Below are 19,532 nucleotides of genomic sequence, written 5' to 3' on the forward strand. Positions count from 1 at the left end.
CCTACAACCTGTGACGTCACGCGCATATCATCTGCCACTTCCGGTACAGGCAAGGCTTTTTTATCAGCACCAAAATTGGGAACTTTATCGTGGATGTTCTCTACTAAATCCTTTCAGCAAAAATATGGCAATATCGCGAAATGATGAAGTATGACACATAGAACGGAGCTGCTATCCCCGTTTAAATAAGAAAAATCGTATTTCAGTAGGCCTTTAATACTTTGTTTGTAAAGAGCTAGCTCGAAAGTCTATGTACTGTAGTTGTACGGTGATGTGCTGCATGTACCACAATCGGTATTAATGTCACTCACTTGATGGACAGTTGTCTGTTTGGTCCAGCTAGCCGGGGATATTTACAGCTGATTTTGAGTAAGTACTCCATTTATGTCGACATAGCTTGGTTCCAAATTCTACATTTTGCAGCGTCACGTCACACCGACCTAAACTTCCGTCTGCTCCGACGTTTTAGCCTTCCTTCGTGTTCGCTTCGATAACCATCAGTTCATCTTCCGTATATTAGAAAGATAGAGTTGTGAATCTTCATGTGTCCAAAAATACTCGTCTTTGTTGTCTCTTACCAAATTTGCCATGGTTAGGAAAGATTTGTGTTTGTTTCTGAAAGTACAAACACATTTGCTGCCAGAAGTCAGTGTGCTGCTATAGAAACGTAAATAAAAGCGATGAGGAAATAAGTTCCAGGATTGCTTAAAACGATCAAAATACGTTAAATATTGTACATATTGTTATGAACGTGTGTGTTACTATATTATACTTATTAGACTTGCATATCTTCACGGTGGAAGAGGGGTTAGTGCGTCTGCCTCACAATATGAAGGTTCTGAGTAGTCCTGGGTTCAATCCCAGGCTCGGGATCTTTCTGTGTGGAGTTTGCATGTTCTCCCCGTGACTGCGTGGGTTCCCTCCGGGTACTCCGGCTTCCTCCCACCTCCAAAGACATGCACCTACGGATAGGCCCCTCCCACCTCCAAAGACATGCACCTGGGGATAGATTGATTGGCAACACTAAATGGTCCCTAGTGTGTGAATGTTGTCGGTCTATCCGAGTTGGCCCTGTTATGAGGTGGCGACTTGTCCAGGGTGTACCCCGCTTTCCGCCCGATTGTAGCTGAGATAGGCGCCAGCGCCCCCCGCGACCCCAAAGGGAATAAGCGGTAGGAAATGGATGGATGGATAGACTTGCATAACAGGCTGATGGGAGGGCTTTGAAGTTGTTTTAGAGGACTTTGAAGGCTACAGTGGTGACTCATTAGCCGCATTTTGCAAGCATTATTAACCTTTAAAATCCTATAAAAAAAAAAGAAAAATACATGTGTTCTCGTCTCTCATAATACTTGTGAAAGATAGGCACAATACCCCCCAAAAAAGTGCAGTTCCCATTTAACTATCGATTAATGTGCCCATCTCTGTCAGATATCATTCAGAATGAATTGAGGGACAAATCCTGAAATGTTCCACAAAAGATGTGTTACGACGTGTGTGTCACACTTTGAAAAAGCCATAGAAAGAATGACAATTGTGACTGCTAGAATCCCAACTAGAAATACGGCATGTGAGTTTTACCTGACGTCACTGATGATGACGACATGCTCGCAGTCCCCTTGGTGATTGTAGAGATAAGGGAAGCCCACTTTAACCTTCAGATCTACAAACTTTGTGTCCTCCATCTTGGCCTTTTGGTACGGCGGAAAGTTGTTGTCCTTTGCCCACTTGATCGTCGTCCTGCAAAGATAGCGTACGACTCAACCTGCGCCTATGCGTCACACAAAGTCTTTTTTCAGGGGCCATTGTTGTTTATTGTCAAATCTAGCATTGCCGCTTGAAATTAGACACTTTCAGCCAGTGGTTCTTAACTTGGGTTCGATGGAACCCTAGGGGTTCGGTGAGTCGGCCTCAGGGGTTCGGCGGGGATCAAAACACACCCGACTCATCGTGTAAATACAAACTTCTCCCTATCTGCGTATTACGGATGCGGCAACAGCTGACTGATTTGCATGTGTGTCATTTGTTGTGAGTTTATGCACGGTGTTGGTTTTGTTGTTTGAACAAGATGATGTTCATGCACGGTTCATTTTGTGCACTAGTAAAAAAAAACAAGATAACACTTAAGTATGGGGAACATATTCACCATTAATTAGTTGCTTATTAACATGCAAATTAGTAACATTTTGGATCTTAACTAATCATTATTAAGGCCTTATTATAACCCTAACCCTCTAACCCTGTCCCTGACCCTAACCAAATAACTCTAAATAAATTTTTTATTACTTAGAATATGTTCCACTAGTGTCCAAATAACTCTAAATTGGTCATGATCTGTGGTCTGGATTATGTTTGTTATGTTTTGTTAGTTTTTGGACTCTTTTAGTTCCTGTTTGCGCTCCCTTGTTTTGTTTGGTTACCATGCCGACTTATGATCATTCTGTCATGACAGAGGGGTCGCAGCTTACTGCGAGGTTTGTTCTCCGGGGATGCAAATGGACTATTCCGGACAAGGCTTGCAGGTAGGAACATATTTATTAACTTAAAAATCTTGGCAGGGCATGAGGTAAACAAACATAAACTATGGCGTGGAACAAACACAAAACTGTGGCATGAAACAAACAAACTATGGCTTCGAACAAACACGAAACTGTGGCAAGAAATAAACAAGACTTACGTGGACACGGCATGAATCGAGCAACACGAACTGTTGTATCGCATGAAAACAAGCAATGACGCCAGGCCGACTGACTGGCAAAGACAGGCTTAAATAAGGGTCTTGATTAGAAACAGGTGCGCGGTCCGAACACCAGAGGCAGGTGAAAATCATAAGTCGGCATGGTAACCAAACAAAAAAGGGAGTGCAAACAGGAACTAAAAGAGTCCAAAAACTAACAAAAAAAAAAAAAAACATAATCCAGACCACAGATTATGACAAAATTAAGTATTTGTTACATAGAATATGTTCCCTATAGTAAACTGTTACCACAAACATATAACTTTGTCTTGAATTTGAAAAAAATAAATAAATATATTTTTCACTAATGAAGGGTTCAGTGAATGCGGATATGAAACTGGTGGGGTTCGGTACCTCCAACAAGGTTAAGAACCACTGCTTTAAGCCCTACTAGGAACATGTCTTTATCTTTTATGCTAATGAGCTGTGTTTGTCCACGCCTTCATCCGAGTGTCCCAGAAGCACTGCTGTGTACTTTCTATATTTTTGACATAATACGAGCTCCAGCACCCCCCACGATCTCGAACGGGACAGGCGGTAGAAGATGGATGGATGATATACGTAACATTAAACATGGGGCAGATGGTACACTTACTAGCAACACTAACATTACACTCACATTTTAAGAACATCATGTGAGGTTAGCCAATTTTTTGAAGAAAAACAACATAATTAAACTCACTGCTCCCACATCTGTAATTGACTGTTAGTTGGTAGAGCTCTAGTATGTACTTATATAAGTGTAGCAAAGCCTGCTTTTTTGTTGTTGATGAAAACCTACATTTATCTCACCTTTCTGCTTTTGGGACACGCAGGCATCATTTTTACTGCACACCCAATCTGACTTATTTTGCCCCCATTAGACACAGAACAAATGATGTTTTGCCAGTCTAAACGCTCCAGAGTGCTTCAAATGTGATCTTTTTGCACCAGATCTGGGCCACATCAGGAAGGAGGTAGTCCGAATCCGATTGGAGTCTAAACGGAAATGCGAATGTGACTTTTTCATCATCTTTGGGCGAGTTACGTCATTACGTGGATACGTCATCACAACATCCAGTTTCGGTGAGCAAAGTCTTTTTATGGTGGTCAAATATTCATCAGTAATCATTAATGCGAAAATAATAAGCTGTGATTCATACAGTACAGGCCAAAAGTTTGGACACATTCTCATTTCAATGCGTTTTCTTTATTTTCATGACTATTTACATTGTAGATTGTCACTGAAGGCATCAAAACTATGACACCTCTGAAGTGAAAAGCCTTTTCAGGTGACTACCTCTTGAAGCTCAACGACAGAATGCCAAGAGTGTGCAAAACAGTAATCAGATCAGAGGGTGGCTATTTTGAAAAAACTGGAATATAACATATGTTTTCAGTTAAATCACCTTTTTTTGTTAAGTACATAACTTCACATGTGTTCATTCATAGTTTTGATGCCTTCAGTGACAATCTACAATGTAAATAGTCATGAAAATAAAGAAAACTAAGTGAATGAGAAGGTGTGTCCAAACTTTTGGCCTGTTAAGTATAAACATATATTTTGGTTCTGAAGAAATAGCGATCGTTGAAGGACCGGAATATTTGCTAAAATGTTAAAAACATATCGTAAGCTCTTTTTGTAAGAGTTACAAAAATATCCGTCCATGGCTCCTGTACTCAACAACCATAAAAAGATAACAACCCTCCCAAATATATTACACTACTTAATATATCCATTCATACTTTACATTAATTTAATTTGTTTTCACGTAGACAAACACTCATTCTTAAGGTGTGCCGACTTTTATTTTATTTTGTAGTAGTAGTAGTAGTAGTAGTAGTAGTAGTAGTAGTAGTAGTAGTAGTAGTAGTACTATTTCATTCACGGAATCTGGTCACCTTCCTTTGTTTTTTACATTATCGCAGCGTTTATGCAAGTGATGTCAAGGCCACATTGGGGCCTGTGCGCCTACGTACTGGAGTCTGATAAAGATCACATTTTACTTACTGTCTAAAAACGGTCAGCTGGAAAAAAATGAGATTACGAAAAATTCCGATTGTGGCCACTTTGGCCTGCAGTGTAAACATAGTCAGAGGCCCTGTTTACACTGCACACTAAATGTCATTGTTTTGCCCTCAACTGCCACAGATCGCATTTTTTTGCCAGTCTAAACACTCCAAAGTGCTTTTGAATCTGATCTTTTGGCATCAGATTCAGGCCACATCAGGAGGTAGTTCTAAATCCGATTAGAATCTGATCTTTTCAAATGTGACTTCAGTCGAAACGCAATGTGACCTGAATTTGATCAGCTCTGGGCGAGCGACATAATTCAAGTGCGCGGGAAAGATGCAGTCGCCAGCGGAAATGGATGGTTTCCGTTTTTATTTAATACAACCAAATTTTCGGTCCATCACTTGTCAGTAGTGTGCAAATAGTAGGCTTTATGTAATACATGAATATATAATACAATAGTGATTGTTGAAAGACAGGACTTGAAGCTGTGGCGCGTTTGCTTACATGAGAGTTGAAAAATAAAGCTCACGTAGATCCACACTCCTGTACTTAACAGCCATTAAAAGATTACAACCCTCCCACATATATTACACTATATATACAGTGGGGCAAAAAAGTATTTAGTCAGCCAGCGATTGTGCAAGTTCTCCCACTTCAAATGATGACAGAGGTCTGTCATTTTCATCATAGGTACACTTCAACTGTGAGGGACAGAATGTGAAAGAAAAATCCAGGAATTTACATTGTAGGAATTTTAAAGAATTTATTTGTAAATGATGGTGGAAAATAAGTATTTGGTCAACCATTCAAAGCTCTCACTGATGGAAGGAGGTTTTGGCTCCAAATCTCACGATACATGGCCCCATTCATTCTTTCCTTAACACGGATCAATCGTCCTGTCCCCTTAGCAGAAAAACAGCCCCAAAGCATGATGTTTCCACCCCCATGCTTCACAGTAGGTATGGTGTTCTTGGCATGCAACTCAGTATTCCTCTTCCTCCAAACACGACGAGTATCATCCATGTATACCAAAATGGATACATGGATGATACAGCAGAGGATTGGGAAAATGTCATGTGGTCAGATGAAACCAAAAAATAAATTTTTGGTTTAAACTCAACTCGTCGTGTTTGGAGGAAGAAGAATACTGAGTTGAATGGTTGACCAAATACTTATTTTCCACCATAATTTACTAATAAATTCTTTAAAATTCCTAAAATGTGAATTCCTGGATTTTTTTTCCACATTCTGTCTCTCACAGTTGAAGTGTACCTATGATGAAAATGACAGACCTCTGTCATCATTTGAAGTGGGAGAATTTGCACAATCGCTGGCTGACAAAATACTTTTTTGCCCCACTGTACATCCTTTCAAACAATATATAACTCTCACGTAAAGAAACACTAATTTTTAGGGTGTTGCAACATTTATTTTATTTTGTTATAATAGCGCCTTCTTCCGGTCAACTTCCTTTGTTTTCACTTTATCGAAGTGTGCATGCAAGTGACGTTGAGACCACATTGGGGTCTGTGCGTGTTTACACTGCAGTTGTGATAAAAATCACATTTTACTTGCAGTGTAAACAGTCAGCTGGAAAAAAATAGAATCTAAAAAAAAATATATGATTTGGGCCTCTTTGGCCTGCAGTGTAAACATAGTCTTATTCATGGTAGATCATCATTAAAAAAATGCACTTTTTAAAAATAAAATAGACCCTTTCAATATCAGTGTTATACATGTTCCTCTGGTGGTTTAGTGTGGGGATACTGTATTAAGAGCAGTCTTATGACCTAAATACCGTATTTTCTGGACTACAATTCCTTTTTTTTTTTTCATAGTTTGGCCTGGGGTGCAACTTATACTTAGGAGCAACTTTAGTGTGAAATTATTAACACATTACCGTAAAATATTAAAGTTATATTATTTATCTCATTCACATAAGAGACTAGAGGTATAAGATTTCTTCGGATTTAGCAATTAGGAGTGACAGTTTGGTAAACTAGTAGCATGTTCTATATGTTATAGTTATTTGAATGACTCTTACCATAATATGTTAGGTTAACATAGCAGTTGCTTATTTATGCCTCATATAACCTACACTTATTCAGCCTGTTGTTCACTATTCTTTATTTATTTTAAATTGCCTTTCAAATGTCTATTCTTGGTGTTAGGTTTTATCCAATACATTTTCCCCAAAAATGCGACTTATACTCCAGTGCGACTTATATATGTTTTTTTCCTTTTTTTATTATGCATTTCCGGCAGGTGCGACTTATACTCCGGAGCGACTTATAATCCGAAAAATATGGTATTTGCCTCTGCTGTACTTAATGTGAGATTATTTAGTAAATGTTTGGCCGCAATTATTGAAACTTACATGAAACTATAAGAGAACATTTCCCTTTGGAGAACAGTGGCTTTGGCTCTATGTAATTGCCTCATTTAACAACGAATAAGTATTTTACTGCGTATCACAGCGCATACTTATACAATCCAAAACTGAATAATTATTCAAAGACACTTAACTCATTAAACGGTGCGTTTTTCCGGGCTGGATCAAAACAAATTGCATTTAAACTCACCTGCTGATATCACAACACTCAGGATATCGCATGTCGTTGTAAAACACTCCTTCAAAGAAAAAGAAGGCCGACTTGTAGTGGTCCTGAAACAAAACACAGTCTCTATGTTACAAAAATCACAGCTTAGGGAAGGCGGGCTGCACACTGCACTCACTTTGCTGATGAAGTCCTGCGCCATTTCGGGCGTGTTGCTGAACTCGCCGCACACCTGCAAGTCGCTGGCGCAACAGATGGCGTCCCTGAGCTCTACCAGGCTTTGGGATCCTAGCACCAGTAGCGTCACGTGGGGTCTGACATAGACAAACTGCAAGGAAGGGGAGAAGAGGGTATTCATATATACACGTGTACATATATATACACACACACACATACAGTATATATACACACACATATATATACACATATACACACTCATATATGGATAAACATTACCAATACATACATATATATACATATTATACATATGTATATATATATATATATATATATATATATATATATATATATATATATATATATATATATATATACACACACATATATATATACACACACATATATATATATCATGCATATACATATATACCGGTATTTATATGCATATCCGTAAATTTACGCACATATATACACAAATATTATACAAAAAATATATATATACATATATATATTTTCTACCGTTTGTCCCGTTCATCTATCCATCTATCATATATATATATATGTATATATACACACACACACATATCTATCTATCTAGAAACATAAATTTCTATATACATATATAGATATCTCTCTATATAAATAGTGTGTGTGTGTACACACATATATATATATGTATATATATATATATATATATATACAGTATACACATACACACATATTGCACTTGGGGACAGGTTGATTCATTGGCAACACTAAATGGTCCCTAGTGTGTGAATGTGAGTGTTAATGTTGTCTGTCTATCTGTGTTGGCCCTGCGATGAGGTGACAACTTGTCCAGGGTGTACGCCGCCTTCCGCCTGAATGCAGCTGGGATAGGCACCAGTGCCCCCCGCGACCCCAAAGGGAATAAGCGGTAGAAAATGGATGGATGTATAGATAGATAGATTTACATCTATATATAGATGTAAATCAATCTATCTATCTATCTATCTATCTATATATATATAGATAGATAGATAGATATACAAACCCCGTTTCCATATGAGTTGGGAAATTGTGTTAGATGTAAATATAAACGGAATACAATGATTTGCAAATCATTTTCAAGCCATATTCAGTTGAATGCACTACAAAGACAACATATTTGATGTTCAAACTCAAACTTTATTTTTTTTTTTGCAAATAATAACTTAGAATTTCATGGCTGCAACACGTGCCAAAGTAGTTGGGAAAGGGCATGTTCACCACTGTGTTACATCACCTTTTCTTTTAACAACACTCAATAAACGTTTGGGAACTGAGGAAACTAATTGTTGAAGCTTTGAAAGTGGAATTCTTTCCCATTCTTGTTTTATGTAGAGCTTCAGTCCTTCAACAGTCCGGGGTCTCTGCTGTTGTATTTTATGCTTCATAATGCACCAGACATTTTCAATGGGAGACAGGTCTGGACTGCAGGCGGGCCAGGAAAGTACCCACACTCTTTTTTTTACGAAGCCACGCAGTTGTAACACTTGTCTTGCTGAAATAAGCAGGGGCGTCCATGATAACGTTGCTTGGATGACAACATATGTTGCTCCAAAACCTGTATGGACCTTTCAGCATTAATGGTGCCTTCCAAGATGTGTAAGTTACCCATGCTTTGGGCAGTAACATTGTATTCCGTTTATATTTACATCCAACACAATTTCCCAACTCATATGGAAACGGGGTTTGTATATCTAACAAGGTGACGTTTGGAAACATGAATCATCACTCCACAACAAGCAGGCAGCTCTGTCCCCTCTCCCCCCGGATAGAAATTTCCTGCAACCCCTCTGAATTGGAGTACTATTAAGAACTTGATATTTATTTGTAAAACGCACCATGTGAGTTATATTTGTTATGCAAGCACTTTATAACCAAAGTATATGAATAAAATGAGCTGATAGAATCTGACAGCTAAAACCAATGTCCATGTTAAGTATATCACCAGTAACATTTAAACAAGACTGCTTTGTCTCAGTTTTTACTGGGTTGTGCATTTTTATGAAGCAAACACAGTAACATTGTGAATGTTTTAAAGCTGCAAACATTAGTCACTTTTCGGCTTTATCAAAGTCATTCCTTTTCCAAAAGAGCTTGCTTGCTTTGTGCAAAATTTGCAACACTATTGCAGCTTATCAGAAGGGATGAAAGTGCATATTTACTTTCCATGAACATATTGTCTATCCAGAAAATAAGTTTAAAAAAAAGCCTTGTAGCCCAAGACATTTCAAATTGTTGTACTTTAGTTTGAGCATTATAACCTTTACTAATTCTTTCAAACGTACTGTATGTCTCAGCCTTTGTGTTTATATGAATACATTCAACTTCGATGCAATTTGCCATCACTCTACCAGATGCACAAGAAATCTAAAATAGGAGTTGATTCTGCTCATATTTAGTGGCTGCAGTGACCGAGCCCTTTTTCTACTGCTCATATTTTCAACTTGATATTGCTACTCTTAACTATTGCTTAATGTTAAGGTGGGATCTGTACTTTATTGCAGTACAAAAAAAAATCATTTTACAGAGATAGGCTGTTACAGAGAGAAGTAGAATGACATAAAACCCAACATGTCTTTCCTCAATCCCTACTGTAGTTAGAGTGAATTCAAAAGTATGTGTTTTACTACTCCTACTTCGATTGAGCACCATTTCCACCTAGCTGCAGGCTTGTGTATTGTTCTAACATGAATACTAGAGTGTAGACACAAATATTGACACTTCCTTATTGTACTGTATTAATAGTTTGCGTTTTTAGGACCAGTTGAAAACAGACTGTGATGCTGAACATTTTGATACGAATAGTCCTTTATACAATTTGAACCCAAACGTGTACAACCAAACACCTGGTTCCTTAGACCAACACGGATTGTTCTTGTTACAAAATATTAAACGTTTTTTACTGCAAGAATTGGAATTATCCTCAGAAATGGACTAAGTAGTTGAGAATCACTTGAAAATAAGGACCACATTCCTTAGCAAACATCTTCTATAGCTATCAGCTTCGTGGTCGTGGACTTGTCTTTTGAGTTTTAAAAAAAACTTTTTGCTTACTTTTTCAAAAATAGCTGGGTAGTAGACGTTGATGGTCAGAATGACGTCTCCTTCGGAGACCAGATTTTCTAACGCCTCTGGTTCCCATGCGACGGACGATCGCTCCTGGTAAAAGGCAAAAATCGGTGAAGCATTTTCCAGCTTAATTCTGTTCAGTACAAATAAAAAGTTAGTCAATTTACCTGCTCATCTGCATAGAGCTCGTGTCTGTTCTTGGAGATTTTAAGGGACAATTTGTGGTCTTGATACTTCTTCCTTTCACTTTCCAAGACAAATCAAAGATGTTTCAAGATTGCCAGCCCTCAAAAAACAAATGAGCTTAGAAATGGTCATACATGAGGGTTTTCAGCGTGGAGTCTTCAGGTACGACTTCGGGGTCAGGGCGCTGGTCTTCGGGATAGCAATTCAGTGCCGCTGTGCTTGGGCAAGAACCAAAACAACAAATCAAAGTGTGTAGGGTCCAGAGGTGGGTAGAGTAGCCAGAAATTGTACTCAAGTAAGAGTACTGTTACTTTAGAGATGTATTACTCAAGTAAAAGTAAGGAGTAGTCACCCAAATATTTACTTGAGTAAAACTAAAAAGTATGTTGGGAAAAAACTACTTAAGTACCGAGTAACTGATGAGTAACCTGTTTGTTTAATGATGACGGCAACAAGCCCTTTGAGACACTAGTGATTTAGGGCTATATAAGTAAACATTGATTGATTGATTGATAATGCACAAAAACATAAAAATAGCAATGAACAAATTCAGAGCCAGGAATATCTCTTAAGCAACTAAAACAATAATATATATTAAATAGATATGTGGTTTTACACTGTATTGAAAAAAAATTTGAAAATGAATTTTACCTTTGCAAGCTCATGATACTATTGGCTAAGTTTTATATTCATAAATGTAAGTTTTTGACCTTTTTTTTGTGCGTTTAAAAAAGATTTAAAACTCTACATTAAAACACTCTACCTCTAACAACCAAAAAGCTGTGAAAACGATGACGCTGTGTTCCAAATTTAAGTTATTTACTGAAACTGAGTGAGCATATGGCTTTGCACTTTCTTTATTTTAAATATATTTTTTTTGCATTCTATTTTAGTTACTTTGAATTTACAACCCCCTGGCGCTGTTTTGTACGGTTTTTATACTGCTTTGTACTGTTTTTGTACTTTGATTATTATTTTCAACTGTTTGTAAATGTTGAAATTTATAAATAAAGGTTTATTTTTTTTAAAAGTGTTGAGTTAATCATGTGACCGCCTGGCTCACATCACCAGTGACTGCATTTGATTGGTGAAACGGAGTCAAAGGTCACCAGACTGCATTTGATTGGTGAAACGCAGGCATGTGATAGATCCTACTTTGAAAGTCTGTCTGACAAATCAAAACAAACAAAGTGTGCATTAACAGATCGATAAAAATCAGTAGCGAGTAGAGAGCTGAATGTAGATAAATGGAGCGGAGTAAAGGTAGCGTTTCTTCTATATAAATATACTCAAGTAAAAGTATGTTGCATTAAAACTACTCTTAGAAGTACAATTTATCCCAAAAGTTACTCAAGTAGATGTAACGCAGTAAATGTAGCGCTTTACTACCCGACTATGGTAATGACAAGCTTTGATGTATCTGCCATGCGACTGTGGCTGCATCATGTTTGACAGGCTATATTAGAACTGGGTGATACATCCATTTGATCGTTACATTTGAATTGTTTTGTTGCAGATGATTTAAAAAAATTGACAAATGTATTTTTCTTCTCCTCTTGCTCAGGCATCCTTTTTGCCCACAGGAGCTCATGGGCTTCCGCCATCCGCTTTTTTCCTTCTGGAGTCATACACCGTGCTAATGGCTAATAGTAAGGCTAACTAGAGCAAGAGATTTGTTGCAAAAAAAAGAAAAGGATTGTCAATGGTTTGGTTTTGCGACAACAGGCGTGGAACAAATGATTGCAGGCTGCAAAGTTTCTTTAAAAAAAAAAAAAGGCAACAGCACAACAAACTTATTCCTGCATCTGAAACAAAAGCCTCCAGCCAAGTATGAGAAATGCAACTCTTTACGAGGCGAACAAGACTGTACAAACAAACAAACTCCAGCTAAAAAAACAGCGTACTGTGGTGGAATCATTTACACAAGGTGTGTATTATGATACCATTTGTTGTCTCGGCTTTCTTTCAAATATAAGCCTAAAAGACGCCTCGGAACGGAATTCTCAACGCGCTGCGGTATTACTTACATTAGTCGTTTTGCTTGAAAAAGGCCAGGTTGCAGTGGGTGAGTGTTTGAATAAGCAACTAATGAAATATGTGTTGCAAGTGTATGCTATGTCAAAGTGAACCAACAAACTCAAATCAATATAACTAAACAACTTCACTTAAACGCTTTGTACTTTCTTATCATTTCAAAACTGAGGTCCAATACTGAGCGGTTGAAAACTATTTCTGCTGGCGTCTCTTGTGTGCAGCTAGCGCACGTGTCAGACTGATTATCAAGGAGGCAGCCTGCTCAAAACCAACAAAAATGGGTCATTTGTAGTTTCTCTGTAGACGGCGCCAACACCATATATGCTGAGAAAAGAAGCACAGTGTAGAACGATCAGGAGTCTCTCTGCAAACCGCCAAGATGTGAGAATGAAAAAGCCGGCATTTATCCACTTACTGAAACTATAGTCCTCTCAATGTTTTACTTAATACTACATTTTTGTTTACAGAAGTATTTTCTTTAAAACAGAAGTTTTAAGAATACAATCCATTAATCTTAATGTTGGAGAGTAATTATGTATTTGCACGCGATGCTACATTTTTGTTCAAAGGTATAGTTAAGAGGAAGTTCTCGCCCGTAAAAGGGTGGAGTGTCATCTCCGAGTTGGGGAAGAGATTTTTCCCCAAGTGGAGGAGTTCAAGTACCTCAGAGTCTTGTTCACGAGTGAGGGAAGAGTGGATCGTGAGATCGACAGGCGGATCGGTGCAGAGTCTTCAGTAATGCGTACGCTGTGGCGATCCGTTGTGGTGAAGAAGGAGCTGAGCCGGAAGGCAAAGCTCTCAAATTATCAGTCGATCTAGGCTCCCATCCTCACCTATGGTCATGAACTTTGGGTTTTGACGGAAACGACAAAATCACGGGTACAAGCGGCCAAATTGAGTTTCCTCCGCCGTGTGGCGGGTCTCTCCCTTAGAGATAGGGTGAGAAGCTCTGCCATCCGGGAGGAACTCAAAGTAAAGCCGCTGCTCCTCCACATGGAGAGGAGCCAGATGAGGTGGTTCGGGCATCTGGTCAGGATGCCACCCGAACGCCTCTCTAGGAAGGTGTTTAGGGCAGGTCCAACCAGTAGGAGGCCACGGGGAAGACCCAGGACACGTTGGGAAGACTATGTCTCCCGGCTGGCCTGGGAACGCCTCGTGATCCCCCGGGAAGAGCTAGACGAAGTGGCTGGGGAGAGGGAAGTCTGGGCCTCTCTGCTAAGTACACATCGTGGTCACTGACCTAAGTGTCTCACAATGTCTACAAGATACAGTATGTGACATACCTGTCAGAACTCTGGGTACATTAATTTTACCTGCTCAGTGGCCTAATGGTTAGAGTGTCCGGCCTGAGATTGGTAGGTTGTGAGTTCAAACCCCGGCCAAGTCATACCAAAGACTATAAAAATGGGTCCCATTACCTCCCTGCTTGGCGCTCAGCATCAAGGGTTGGAATTGGGGGTTAAATCAGCAAATGCAGAGGACACACCAGTATGTGTGTGACAATCATTGGTCATTTAACTTTAACTTAGGCTGCTGCCCCCGCGACAAGACCTCGGATAAGGGGAAGAAGATGGATTGATATCATTTCAATTTGTAGCTGCTCTAAAAAGAATAACATTATTCAAACTACAATTTTGCTAAGAGTCAGATGTAGTGTCATTTCAAACTACTATTTTTTGGGACGGGGGTTCTGACAATTTCCTGAGTGCACTAAGTGTGATAGCTTCCTTTTAATTTGGTCTGTTATACTTTTTAAGTATGGGAAGTAATTTATGTTAGGCTGTAATTATTTTGTAAATACTATTGGACCACATTACTGAGGTTCTAAAGTAGCACATTTGTTGTATGTTGTACATTATACGTTATGCATCATCCGGTCAGGATGCCACCCGAACGCCTCCCTAGGGAGGTGTTTAGGGCACGTCCAACCGGTGGGAGGCCAGAGGGAAGACCCAGGACACGTTGGGAAGACTATGTGTCCCGGCTGGCCTGGGAACGCCTCGGGATCCCCCGGGAAGAGCTAGACGGAGTGGCTGGGGAGAGGGAAGTCTGGTCTTCCCTGCTAAGTACACATCGTGGTCACTGACCTAAGTGTCTCACAATGTCTACAATATATGTAACAATATGCCACAAAAATTTTAATGACATTAGTTTTACATGCTCAGTGGCCTAGTGGTTAGAGTGTCTGGCCTGAGATTGGTAGGTCGTGAGTTCAAATCCCGGCCGAGTCATACCAAAGACTGTAAAAATGGAACCCATTACCTCCATTACAGTTGGAATTGGGGATTAAATCACCAAAAATGATTCCCAGACGCGGCGACCCTCATGAGGGTGATAGGTCAAATGCAGAGGATAATCTCACCACACCAGTGTGTGTGTTACAATCATTGGTAATTTAACTTTAACTTAGGCTGCTGCCCCCGCGACCCGACCTTGGATAAGCTGAAGAAGATGAATAGATGGATGGATTTTCAATTTGTAGCTGCTCTACATAGAATAACATTAATGAAACTACAATTTTGCTAAGAGTAAGATGTAGTGTCATTTCAAACTACTATTTTTTGGGACGGGGGTTCTGACAATTTTCGGAGTGCACGTAGTGCGATAGCTTCCTTTAATTTGGTCTGTTGTACTTTTTAAGTATGGAAAGTAATTTATGTTATGCTGTAATTATTTGTAAATACTATTGTGTTGTTTGATGTTTCCCCTCTTACACACATGTAAGACAGATGTGTGCTATGGCTATTAGTTGTTTTTTCCCTTGGCCTCAGTCTGGATCCCCACTACAGGTGCCCAGGCTTAGACTGATTTTTTTTTCTCCCCCTCCCCCTGCCCCCATTGTTTACCTGAATCTCACCTTCTTTGTAAGGGGCGCCGGAAGTTGGCAGAGACGTCAGCAATCCTGTTCTGTCTCCCTGTAATGTTTGTCTGATCTTGAATGGGATTGTGCTGAAAATTTAAATTTCCCCTCGGGGATTTAAAAAGTATTTCTGATTCTGATTGGACCACATTACTGATGTTCTAAAGTAGCACATCTGTTGTATATTGTACATTATTTATACATCCATCCATCCATCCATCTTCCTCCGCTTATCCGAGGTCGGGTCGCGGGGGCAGCAGCCTAAGCAGGGAAGCCCAGACTTCCCTCTCCCCAGCCACTTCGTCTAGCTCTTCCCGGGGGATCCCGAGGCGTTCCCAGGCCTGCCGGGAGACATAGTCTTCCCAACATGTCTTGGGTCTTCCCCGTGGCCTCCTACCGGTTGGATGTGCCCTAAACACCTCCCTAGGGAGGCATTCGGGTGGCATCCTGACCAGATGCCCGATCCACCTCATCTGGCTCCTCTCCATGTGGAGGAGCAGCGGCTTTACTTTGAGTTCCTCCCGGATGACAGAGATTCTCCCCATTGGTGGAGGAAACTCATTTGGGCCGCTTGTACCCGTGATATTGTCCTTTCGGTCATGACCCAAAGCTCATGACCATAGGTGAGGATGGGAACGTACATCGACCTGTAAATCGAGAGCTTTGCATTCCGGCTCAGCTCCTTCTTCACCACAACGGATCGATACAGCGTCCGCATTACTGAAGACGCCGCACCGATCCGCCTGTCGATCTCACGATCCACACTTCCCTCACTCGTGAACAAGACTCTGAGTTACTTGAACTCCTCCACTTGGGGCAGGGTCTCCTCCACAACCTGGAGATGGCACTCCACCCTTTTCCGGGCGAGAACCATGGACTCGGACTCTGAGGTGCTGATTCTCATCCCAGTCGCTTCACACTCTGCTGCGAACCAATCCAGTGAGAGCTGGAGATCCTGGCCAGATGAAGCCATCAGGACCACATCATCTGCAAAAAGCAGAGACATAATCCTGCAGTCACCAAACCGGATCCCCTCAACACCCTGACTGTGCCTAGGAATTCTGTCCATAAAAGTTATGAACAGAGTCGGTGACAAAGGACAGCCTTGGCGGAGTCCAACCCTCACAATCAGTAAGGAGACAGTTTTCTTCTTCCGTTTTTTCAGGGGTTTATTTAGTCATTTGGGGGCCAGAGCAACCCTGGTCATCGAGGCCTTGCACATACCAAAAACATGTCATTTAGCATGTTGTTTGATGCTACCTTGCAAGAGCTGCACATTGAAGCTTGGCAAGGTCCGCAATGAGTATAACATGTTCTGTAATTGGTACAAAAAATAAATCAACATTTAATATAGTGAAAGCCATTTTTCAGAGATGATTATTTTGTTAGCGCTGTTGGACCAAATATGGCTAAGGAGATGTTATTGTGTAGGCTGGACGTGTGACTGGGGGAAAAAAGAGACCGTTATGTTGGATCCACTATGGACTGGAAATTCACAATATTATGCTAGACCAGGGGTCACCAACGCGGTGCCTGCGGGCACCAGGTAGCCCGTAAGGACCAGATGAGTCGCCCGCTGGCCTGTTCTAAAAATAGCTCAAATAGCAGCACTTACCAGTGAGCTGCCTCTATTTTTTAAATTGTATTTATTTACTAGCAAGCTGGTCTCGCTTTGCTCGACATTTTTAATTCTAAGAGATAAAACTCAAATAGAATGTGAAAATCCAAGAAAATATTTGAAAGACTTGGTCTTCACTTGTTTAAATAAATTAATTAATTTTTTTTAGTTTGCTTCTTATAACTTTCAGAAAGACAATTTTAGAGAAAAAAATACAACCTTAAAAATTATTTTAGGATTTTTAAACACAAAAACCTTTTTACCTTTTAAATTCCTTCCTCTTCTTTCCTGGCAATTTAAATCAATGTTCAAGTAAAAAAAAAAAATTTTATTGTAAAGAATAATAAATACATTTTAATTTAATTTTTCATTTTAGCTATATTTGTGAAATATTTATTCAAACTTATTATGATTAAAATTCAAAAGAATTATTCTGGCAAATCTAGAACATCTGTAGAATCAAATTTAAATCTTATTTCAAAGTATTTTAAATTTCTTTTAAAAATTTTGTTCTGGAAAATCTAGAAGAAATAATGATTTGTCTTTGTTAGAAATATAGCTTGGTCCAATTTGTTATATATTCTAACAAAGTGCAGATTGGATTTTAAGCTATTTAAAACATGTCATTAAAATTCTAAAATTAATGTTAATCAGGAAAAATTACTAATGATGTTCCATAAATTCTTTTTTTAAAAATTTTCAAAAAGATTCTAATTAGTTAGTTTTTGTATTCATAATTTTCGGTTGAATTTTGAATTTTAAAGAGTCGAAATTGAAGATAAACTATGTTTCAAAATTTAATTTTCATTTTTTTCCTGTTTTCTCTTCTTTTAAACTGTTGAATTAAGTGTTTTTTCATCATTTATTCTCTACAAAAAAACGTCCATAAAAGGAAAAAAAAATGTACAACGAAACGACAGACAGAAATACCCATTTTTTATATATATATATATATATATATATATATATATATATATATATATATATATATATATATATATATTTATTTATTTATTGAATGTAAATTGAGCAAATTGGCTATTTCTGGCAATTTATTTAAGTGTGTATCAAACTGGTAGCCCTTCGCATTAATCAGTACCCAAGAAGTAGCTCTTGCTTTCAAAAAGGTTGGTGACTCCTGTGCTAGACCCACTCGGCCTCAATTGCACCGGTCTACCCTAGAGGGGAAGGGGGGGTCCAACCACATCTGTGGTCCTCTCCAAGGTTTCTCATTGTCATTCCACCGGGTTGAGTTTTTTCTTGCCCTGATGTCGGCTCTGAACCGAGGATGACGTTGTGGCTTGTGCAGCCCTTTGAGACACTTGTGATTTAGGGATATATAATTAAACATTGATTGATTGAAATTAGTTCCTACCTGTTGTTTCTGTGTACCCTAATAGGGGACGGACGAGAGTTGAAGTAAAAGGCGCGAAGAGTGTTGCTGAGTTTTAATTAAGTGTCGTGGTGCTTTTAGTAAGGAACATAACAAAACTAAGAACTAGTGAATCGTCAGAGACAACATATTAGGATTTAACCATGCGATAGAGCGAGGTGCGGCACTTTAATGCAAGGTGACTGCAAAGAGCAATGTTTAAATGCTTCATAAAACTGTCGTAAAGTGGTGAGATGTGACGTAAAAGTAGCCTACTTGCATGTCTCTTTGAGTTCCCGCATCATGTCCACGCTCACCCCCAACTCATGGGCAAAGTGGGCGTGAAAGGCGTTTTCATCCTGCGGCGTGTAAGAGTAGTCAGACGGCTGTAGTCTGCTCAGCCACTCCTTTCTGAACGCGTCGATGTGGAAAGTTCTGGTATTTCCATCGCCTGGTTCGTACTCTGGGATGCCTGGGTTCGAATCCGTCGCCATGTTTACCGGAAGCGGTGACAAGTGCAAAGGAGTGTGGGTATTGTAGTCGCATTTAGAAGCTCGCAGCAAATGGCGCTTTAGAGTAAAATGAGTTGTAAATCACGACACGTTATTATGTACGGGTTTTAGTATATTTTTTTAAAATCACATGAGAGCGTTTTGTGTTTTTACTATGAATTGAATGCTCACAAGTAACCAATTTAAGGTCGAACGAAGAACTCCGGAAGACGAGCCGCAAAGAGGGTTATGGGTAATGTAGTTATGTAACACAAAGGGGCAAAAAATACGTCCATCCATTCATCCATTTCTACCGCTTATCCCCTTTTGGGTTCGTGGGGGGCGCTTGCGCCTATCTCAGCTACAATCGGGCGGAAGGCGGAGTACACCCTGGACAAGTCGCC

The 19,532-nt window shown here is 39.5% G+C and overlaps 2 protein-coding genes across 9 annotated transcripts in view; one reads left to right on the forward strand and one right to left on the reverse strand.

Moving 5' to 3' along the window:
• Positions 1 to 19,160, reverse strand: part of snapc3 (small nuclear RNA activating complex, polypeptide 3) — a 37,132-nt gene extending 17,972 nt beyond the window's left edge. For 3 of the 4 annotated variants that reach the window (XR_009803064.1, XM_061880289.1, XM_061880291.1), the window contains exons 1-7: positions 18,914 to 19,159; positions 10,888 to 10,971; positions 10,735 to 10,813; positions 10,553 to 10,657; positions 7,470 to 7,619; positions 7,316 to 7,398; positions 1,582 to 1,740 (exon numbers count right to left, since the gene is read on the reverse strand). Coding sequence is in view for 2 of the 4 variants with exons in the window: in XM_061880289.1 (XP_061736273.1) it covers positions 1,582 to 1,740; positions 7,316 to 7,398; positions 7,470 to 7,619; positions 10,553 to 10,657; positions 10,735 to 10,813; positions 10,888 to 10,971; positions 18,914 to 19,131 (878 nt within the window). In the remaining 2 variants the exon portion in view is untranslated. Of the gene's footprint in view, positions 1 to 1,581; positions 1,741 to 7,315; positions 7,399 to 7,469; positions 7,620 to 10,552; positions 10,658 to 10,734; positions 10,814 to 10,887; positions 10,972 to 18,913 lie in introns of all 4 variants that reach the window. The other variant, XR_009803065.1, reaches the window with a different exon arrangement.
• LOC133538627 (tetratricopeptide repeat protein 39B-like) overlaps positions 1 to 19,532 on the forward strand; it is a 63,428-nt gene that overhangs the window by 21,675 nt on the left and 22,221 nt on the right. For 2 of the 5 annotated variants that reach the window (XM_061880282.1, XM_061880281.1), the window contains exon 1: positions 18,928 to 19,164. The exons of 2 other annotated variants lie outside the window; for them this stretch is intronic. The gene's annotated coding sequence lies outside the window, so the exon portion shown is untranslated. Of the gene's footprint in view, positions 1 to 3,670; positions 3,803 to 18,927; positions 19,165 to 19,532 lie in introns of those variants that run through there. One more of the 5 variants, XM_061880280.1, reaches the window with a different exon arrangement.

This window comes from Nerophis ophidion, linkage group LG20, assembly GCF_033978795.1.
Source record: "Nerophis ophidion isolate RoL-2023_Sa linkage group LG20, RoL_Noph_v1.0, whole genome shotgun sequence".
Taxonomy (NCBI): Eukaryota; Metazoa; Chordata; class Actinopteri; order Syngnathiformes; family Syngnathidae; genus Nerophis; species Nerophis ophidion.